The sequence below is a fragment of the Dendrobium catenatum genome, unplaced genomic scaffold (genome assembly GCF_001605985.2).
Source record: "Dendrobium catenatum unplaced genomic scaffold, ASM160598v2 fragScaff_scaffold_1023, whole genome shotgun sequence".
In the NCBI taxonomy this organism is placed as follows: domain Eukaryota; kingdom Viridiplantae; phylum Streptophyta; class Magnoliopsida; order Asparagales; family Orchidaceae; genus Dendrobium; species Dendrobium catenatum.
The window spans coordinates 128,728-137,803 of NW_021319485.1; the positions used below are offsets into that span (position 1 = coordinate 128,728).

Sequence of the window (9,076 nt, forward strand, 5' to 3'; positions counted from 1 at the left end):
TTTTTTTTTTCCCTAGAAATTTTGCCTGTACGAGTGGTACGATTTCCGATGGATTTTTTGTTGTTAATATTTCTGACAGAAAATTTACCGGTAACACATTATGTTACACTTTTTATGAAAAAGATTTCAATAAACTTGATAAAGTTTCAATCGGGATCCATCTATTTTTAATATTTCAAATTTATTTTGATATTCAATCCTGAAGGTAGCCTGCGGCAGATATTGCACAAAAAATCTACCAAAAACGTTTTGGACAGATTTTTTGTTCGATAGAAAGCATTTGTAATGAGATTTTACCAATGGATAAATGTCTCCTAGAATCCTGAATTTTCAATGTGTTTTACACATTTTGAAAGTTTTTTTTTTTTTGCTAGAAATGACTATCTTGCTATATTATGGAATTTTTCTTGCCATATGAGCGAAATCTCTTGGATATATCTTGATTCATCTATTTGACCATTATTAAAAAGAGAAGAGTCACCATTTATATCCAGATCAGGTAATACGTTGAATTTCTCAATGATCTGCTTAAAAGAAAAATGCATCATTTGTATATATTTTGGGCTTACCAGGGATTTATTTCTCTCTTTGGAGATAATATATTTTGCCCTCATAATATTCCCCCATCACTCCCAAAATATAAAGCTACATATCCCTAACGTAGAAGGAGGATTATCTTTGTTTTCCATGTAAGGGATACTTGCTTATATTCCCCTTGTCATATATGGATTTATGCTTTTAATTTTAATAAACTTTTTTTTCTTTTGTGATTGTTGCCTGGATTGTTTCTTATTTTGGAAGTTGCTTTCATATGGATCATAGAAGTTTGTAATTTTTTACTTCCTCAAGCACTTTGTTCTTCCGCACCCTTCGGTAATTTCGTATGAAAGGCTTTCAAAGGTGATGGATTCCTTTGTAGTGATATTATTGTGGATTGATTTTAGAGGAACTGAGATTTATTTAAGCTCTCCGTTTGTCCTATTCTCTCGGTTGCTCTGCTTCCATCAGTTGTTCTTTTGTCTGTTTGATTAGCAGCTTTTACATAATTTTTTTTTTTTATTGTTGTGCTTTTGGTTTTTACTGGAAATTGCAACAATTCTCTCAAAAAAATATTTATGGATTTATATATATATATATATACTTTCATCTACAGATCAGTCATTTCTGTCATAATGAATGTTTGAAAACATGGAGAACCAATTCTATCCTCTCAAAAGAGCAATCAATTAGCATCATTCACATACCTGCAATTCTCCCTAATCTCCCCATCACCACCCGTAAGCAGACTCAAACTCCCCATCTTAACCATAGCAGCCCCAAAATCCTCCCAAAACGCTTCCCTCTTCTCACTATAATAACTAACCAGGGAGTCCGCCTCGCCACCATCTCCACTAAAGAGCTGCTGGTCCGAATGCAAAACCCCCCGACTCTGCCGCAAGGCGTCGAAGTAATCCGCGTCGAAGCGGGCGGGAGAGTCGTCGAACGATGCGAGAATGTCGTCGCCTCCGCCGTTGGATGGCGGGCACTGCGCCTGTAAGTATCGGGCGAAGGCAGGATCGATGGTGGAGGTTTCGTTGTATATGCGCGATCGAAAGATGAGGCAGCGGGCGAAGCCGAGGGTGTGGGCACCGGAGAGGACAACGAGGTCTTGGAGGCTGAGGCCGTGGGAGTCGAAGTTGGAGACGAGGGCGGGTAGGTCGAAGAAGGGGGCGGGGAGGTCGTTGTTCGCGGCGGCTTGGCTTGCAGTCGTGGCGTCGCGACGGCCGAGTAGAACTTCGTAAGGAGATCCACCTAGCTGTTCAAGATAAAAAAACGAAGGGGATTTAAAATTTTGCTTTCTTACCAATATTTGTTTTTATATTTACATTTTTAATGTCTAAATTTTTATATTTAATTATATATCATTTTAATGTTAAATAATATCAATGTTTACATATTAGAATATTGGAATTGTAATTTTTTTCAATTTAAAATCTTATTAAAATGAACCCAATTGCGAATAGGTCACTTATTTTAGCATTTAATTGAAAATTTTTTGCGCATCATCAGCTTACATATTAAAATTATAATATAATATGAATTTTTAATAAAATGTGCAAAAACCTACTTATAAGTGGAGCATTCTTTAAAGTATATTGACTTGCAGAAAAGAAAATATTTTGTAATAAATATGATCTCATTTGTCTTAAAAAATTTATAAATTCTTCTGCGTGTGATTACGAAGTTAGGCAGATGAAATTTTTAGGGTTTTAATCGCTCACCAGTAAACGATTTTAAATTCCCATTTTAAATCAACTTTTTGTTTTAATTTTGGTTTATTTTTGGCCTATAACAAACCTTTATAATTAATTCATTCACCTCAAAATGTTTCCTCAGAATGTTTATCTAAAAATAACAATGAAAGAGATCTAATTGCCATTCAGATTGCTACAACAAGGAATCAAATTAATGAGGCGTCTCCCAATAAAAAAACTCCGAGTATGAGTGTCAAAATTTGATCTGACGCGAAATCGTCTTGAAAGATTCAGTTTCGGATCAACCCATTTGCCATATAGGTCGGATTTAGGTTTGTGTTTTCGACATGTTTCTAAAATCGAGTCAGGTTTGGGTGTACAGTGCACACGGAGATGGCCACGAGTTCGAGGATTAAACCTGGCCTTCACGGGTCCAGTTAGGTTCAACCCGTAACGTGCTGGTATCAGGCCTGGGTTGGAATTCTTGACCCGTTTGCAAAATCTAATCGAGTTCAAGTTGATCCTTTTGAACCCATGTTAGGTCTGGTTGGACCCAAACCCGACCTATTGACCCATTTTGACACTCCTAATCAAAGTCATCTTGCTTGTGCAAATGATTTTCTTTTTGATAATATTAATCATAATCTAAATAATTCTATTGTGACTAACTTCAGTATTTTCAGAAATTTGATCAATCAAATTTGGAGTTACTCTTAATTAATGATCAAGAGACTCGGGGTTCATTTGAGACAGTTTTTTTATTACTCTCTAAAGCATATTTTAGTAAGAAAATATTTTTAAACAAATAATTTTTGTACTAAAATATGCTTTAGAAAACAATAAAAAACTGTCCCAAACGAAGCATCCATGCTTAAAAAATTTTTGATTTAGTTGGCACTCAAGAAAGAATTCTCTCTCAAGTATATTTGTTATAGTTTTGTGAAATATGTTTTGTTGGAGAATTTGATTTTTAAAAGTCAAATTAAGGTGGATGTAGCTGTTTGTAAGGATAATTTTAAAAATCTTGATTTGCTTGCACTCAAGAAAGAAATCTCACTCAAATATATTTGCTATAGTTTTGTGAAATATGTTTTGTTGGAGAATTTAAATTTTAATAGTCAATTTAGGGTGGATGTAGCTGTATGTTAATATAATTTTAAAATTGTTTTAAGAAAATATACATTTTTTTTAAAATTTTAATAAGAAAGTAATTTTTGAGCATAAAAAGTTCTTTAAAATAATAAAAAATTATCCTAAATAAATCTTAAGCCTCAAAAGGTCGTATAGTGCAAATGTAATGGAGGCCCATATTAATAAATAAGGCTTTCCAAATTTTATTTTCCACGATTTCGAAATAGAAGAGCTTATGGCAAGACGAAGTACGTTTAGGAGCTGTAAAATATAGAATTTTAATAATTTTAACTTATTTTGAAATTGCTTTGACATTTCAATGAATTTAAGGTTTCGTTTGGGACGGCTTTCTTACTACTTCATAAAGCGGCTTTCTAGTACAAGAATTTTATTTTTTGTACTAAAAAGCCGCTTTAAGAAGCAGAAAAAAAGCTGTCCCAAACGAGGCATAAATTTTATTATTTTTCTAAAGCTACTGCAATTTAAATTTTAATTGATTACAAACATATATCTTTTACCGCTAAATAATTTAATAAATTCAAGATTCACCCAATAAATTTTTTAGTTAGATATCATGACATAGGAATTTTAAATTTGAAAATGACACCTGTGATAGGAAGGTTTGAGGCTTTCTTACATGCATATAACATGACAATTTTTTTTTTTACAAAATTTAGGCTTCGTTTGGGACGGCTTTTTTATTGCTTACTAAAATGGAGTTTTAGTACAAAAATAAAAAAATTTATACTAAAATTCCCTTTTAGAAAGCAGTAAAAAAGCCGTCCCAAACCAAGCCTTAGTTAGCATATACGGAAAATTATTAAATTTGTTGTTGAAATGAAGTTCATAAGAAGATAATTATTCTAAATATTTTTTTATTTATGCCAAATAAAAATTATGCAATTGTGAGAGTCAATGATCCAAAATTTGTTACGCCGTCAAACGCACATTTTGGAGTGGCAGCAGGTAGATACAAACTTTCTCAAAAATAAGAACCAATTTTCCCCATTTTACATATGCATAAAAGTTCATGAAAACAAATTAAGAAATTCTATGCAATGTCATAAACTATTACTTTTCTATATGAGAATAAAATCTTAAGAACACATTGTTATGCAACTCATTTTGATATATTTGTTAAGAATTTTGACTATCAACTAAGAGATCACAGGTTTGAGTCATAGGCATATGATATGTGTATGAGTTAGACTTAATTGGCCTAAATGTTCAAAAGAAAAGAAACAAAAATGTAGCTCTTGAGTGTGAAATTAAAGTGGACTTAATAATTTGATTTTATTAATGAAAGAGTGTGAAGATTAGTCGCATTTAGGCTAGTAACGGTCATTTCAGTACAAATTTTTTAATTTTTTAACTAAAATACTGCTTTAAGAAGCAGTAATAAAGCCGGCCAAAATGAAATCTTAATCTTGCCTGAAAAGTGTGAACTTTTAACCTATTAATTTATCATAATTTTAAATCCTTAAAATAATTAACTTGCAAGAAACTTACAGCAACAATAGAATCACGAGCAGCAACGGCAAGAATATCAGCACAGGAGACAACATTTCCAAAACATGCCAAGTTAACAGCAGCTTTGATCTCATCAATAACATCAAAGCCCCTCAATGAATTGTTATTAGGACCGGCTGTTTTCTCTCCTGTGAAACTCTGTGTGTCATCTAGTAGTACTGAAGCATCGCAACCCTATAAAATTTTCATGAAGATTTACTTAGAAGAATAATGGTCTAGTGGATCAATTATTTATCAAAGACAAAAAATCGCTAATATTCTTAAAAGATCATCTCATATTAAATAATGCTTAATATGCAAGATTACAATGTTTTTGTCAGCAAAAAATTTAATTTTGTTCGCAATCCAATTAACAATTTTTTATCCAAAGAAATAATTGAAGCCTTCCACGTAATTAGTGAGTTTGGAAAATTTGTAAAAAATTTTAAGTAGAAAGAAATCTGAAATTAATTTTTGGAAGCTCACATTTACAAAGCAATCATGGAAGTGTAGCCGAAGAAGAGATGCGCCCATTCTCGGTTCTTTAAAAATGGCAGCGTAGACAACAAGTCGGATGGTAGGCAATGCCTGTGGGCAAATATCTCTATAGAAATCCGGCGAAAGCTGTGATATGGCCATAAAAAACAAGCAAGAGAACGCCGTAATTTGAATCAAGCAGCTGCTCAACACCTTTCGAGATCTCGCCATTTGATTCTATGTATGAACTCTTCTTATTTTTAACAACAGTGTGTTACGTTAGCACAGTAATATATAGTTGATTTAATTCACCAACTTTCTTTGTTTATCAATCTTTTATTGAATTGGACATTCTCTTTCTTATGTAAGACGAATGGGCAAAGGTGTTCTTGTTTCTTAAGGATCGATTTCATTGCTATGAAGTTGGTGATGTCACGTTTTGATTTGCATTATATCTTTGTGTTAATTTGTTCTTGTTAGCAAAGTTTTTCTATTAGGCTATGGATGGTAGGTGATGGGTGGAAACATAAGAAAGTTATCTAGCAAGAGTTCTGTATATTGTTCCATATTTATTATTATTATTATTATTTATGATTTTAAAGTAGCTATTAATACTTTGGTTTATTTTTTACATTTTTGCCTAAAAAGAAAATGTAGTGTAAAGTAAATGTAGTGCATTACGAATACTTTGAGTTTGCTTGGTTTTTTTTTTTTTTGAAGAAGATGCAATTGCATTAAACTGGAAAACAAAGAACCTTACAAAGATAAATCTTTCCTGAACAAGTCAACGAAACTTGCCGGAATATTGGATTCAATAAAAGAATCCCAAAAGAAATCTCCTAACAAAGCATACTTGGCACAAAAATCTGCCGATCTATTACATTCTCTATGAGCAAAAAGAAAAACCAAATTATTGAAAACTTGTAAGAAAGAAATGTCCGGTTTGGTACCTTTGCTGGTCTTCAATTTGATTGAATCTTGAATCATCTTCATGATATTTACATTATCTCCTTCAATGATTATTCCCTTGTATTCACAAAACTAATTTTGAATGTTGTTTTCAAAAGACATGATAGCTTTGAATTCCAGGTGAGCAATATCCCAATGAGTTAGCTTTCTACCATAAGCACATATTAATCTCCCTTTGTCGTCCCTAAGAACACCAGCAATACCTGCCAAGTTGTTAACCGAAAGAGTAGCATCCACATTCAACTTAATCCAAGCGTGAGGAGGGGGACACCAAGATTTGGACAGCAAATGCTGGTTGGTGAGCCAGTTCTTTTCAATTGGATTAGAGTGGAGATGAGAAGAATGCGATATAATTTTAGCAACCGCATATGCTACTGGAATTTCAGCATTTTCATGCTTTGTCAAATTTCTAGATTTCCAGCTATAGAACACAGCCACTGCATAAATCATCACGAGACCTTTTCCAGAATTCTTCTCTAAAGTTTTAATGCATTCCTCCAAGTTTTGGAATTCAGGAACATTGAACCCAGTTTTCCTCAATTCTTGTAATAAATCCTTCAGCTTTTTGCACTTTACAAGAACGTGCTCTGCATTTTCATTCTCATGACAGTCTCTTGAACATTCTATAGAATCAGCTAATTCACTACAGGAAAACCACTGATTTCCGGGAGAATTTTCCGGCGGCTTTCCGGTGGACACATTTCCGGCGGCTTTCCGGCGCATTTCCGACGGTTTTTTCCCAAGGAATTTTCGGGCGGAATTTTCGGCGGCTTTTTCATTTTTCCGGCGGATTTTAAAAATTTAATGAAAATGACTAAAATTTTTACTATTTAAATGATTTAACAAAAAATTATTAAAATTTATATTAATAATTTAATTAATTTTCATTTTAAAATTAATATGTTAGTTATTATTTTTTATTTTATAATTAAATATTATTTTTTTATTTTAAATAAATATTTTCATTATTTAAATCATTTAAAAAATTAATTGATTTTTGATCATAATATACTTTAAAATAAAAAATAATCTGACATTGAATTACATATTTACATAATGGCCAATTCCGGTGGGAATGCTTGAAATTTTCACGAGGACACGTGGTTCGAATCTCACGGCCCACGCAGGGATCGCGCGCGCGGGGGCCGGCAGTTGGCGAAAGCGCGGGAAGGCCGGCAGCCCCGAAGCTCGCGGGACGCGGCAATTGCTGCGGCGGCAGCCGCCGAAGCGCGCGCGGGGGAGCTCATCCGCGGGAATGCCGGTAGCCGCGGGCAACGCGGGAGCTGGGCGCGGCGCCTGGTAGCAGGTGCCGAGCCGCGATGAGGGTTTTTTTTTTTAAAATTTGAATTGGGCGATTTATAATCGCCGAAAAAGTCGCCGGAGATAAATTGCCGCCGGTAAAAAACCGCCGGAATTTATTTTCCTACGCCGTTTTTTTTGGCGGTCACTTAACCGCCGGAAAACTGCCAGAAAAATACAAAACCGCCGGAAAAGGTTCAATTACCGTCGGAAATGGGTGATTTTCCTGTAGTGATTTCCTGTGACAAAGCCACTCCATTGTCGGTAAAGCTCCGTTCAATGTTCTCCACTAGAACAAGTATACTTTCTGATCCACTTTCAGCTTCTTCAGCCAAATGTGCTTGGTAAACTTACTTTCCTTCTAAAACCAGATAGCCTCATTGCTTAATGTCGAAACCGTTTTCCCTGTGTTGGATTGAATAAGTTCTACTTTATCTTCAGCATTATTTGATCCCTTCTCCATTTGCAGTATTAGCTTTACCTTATCTTATGAAAACAATTCAGTTAATTTACCTGAATTCCAGTTCCCATCTTCATTCATAAGAAAAGAATCTTTCTTATCCTCAGTGTCCATCGTATTGCACAATGCCGGTCATCTGTTAATGCTTCTATCAAGTATCCAAATATTAAAATTTATGTTGATACTTTGACCATTGTTAATCTACCATCTAACAATTGGTTTTAGATGTTCAATTCCATCTTTAATTAATTTCCAGGCTATAGAAGCACCTCTCTTCACCTTATCTTCCCATCTTATTGCTTCAAATTTTTTTAATAGAAATTTGTGAAGGAGAGATTCCTTATTCTGCAGGAACATCCAAGACATTCTCGATCTTAGTGGTCCGTGACTTACCGCAGCTCCATGAATGCCAAACCCCCTTAAGTTTGTAGGTAGGCATAGAATTTCCCAAGCAATATAATGTACCCCTTGCTTCCCATTATCTTTGTGCCACAAGAAGTTTCTACAGATATTGTCAATTTTTAGTAATATACTCTTAGGAATAAGGGAGTGTGTCACCTGATAGTTAAATACTCGAATAAGCCGTTTTCACGAGAAGAATTCTTCCAGCTAGAGATAGCCATTTAGCTCCCCAAGAATTAAGCTTGTTCATTGCTTTCTCCATGGTGCTATTGTAATCATCAGCTTTTAACCTTCTGAGAACCATTTTAATTCCCATATAGTATAACTCTTTGACTTCCTTGAATTCCAGAATTTTGATTATTTTCCTTCTTCTGTTCTTGGACACAATGTTACCAAAGATAACCATGGATTTTTGTGAATTAACCACCTGACCTGTCCATCTGCAGTAAGTTTTGAAAATTTTCTTCAAGATTCTTGCATTCCTACTGAAAGCTTTAGCAGTAACCAAAACGTCATCAGCATACAACAAGTGGGTAATCTTCTCTGTATTTGGAGCCAGTTTCATTCCCACTGTTCTTTATACTCACTAATAGCT

General features: G+C 34.2%; 1 protein-coding gene across 1 annotated transcript; it reads right to left on the bottom strand.

Moving 5' to 3' along the window:
- Positions 1 to 1,053: 1,053 nt before the first annotated feature.
- On the bottom strand, positions 1,054 to 5,582 carry LOC110096773 (cationic peroxidase 1-like). The gene is made up of 3 exons (XM_020822848.2): positions 5,361 to 5,582; positions 4,875 to 5,069; positions 1,054 to 1,795 (listed from the first exon to the last, which is right to left on the bottom strand). The coding sequence occupies exons 1-3, from the start codon at positions 5,580 to 5,582 to the stop codon at positions 1,223 to 1,225; spliced, it is 990 nt and encodes a 329-aa protein (XP_020678507.1). The 3' UTR covers positions 1,054 to 1,222.
- Between the last annotated feature and the right edge of the window lie 3,494 nt (positions 5,583 to 9,076).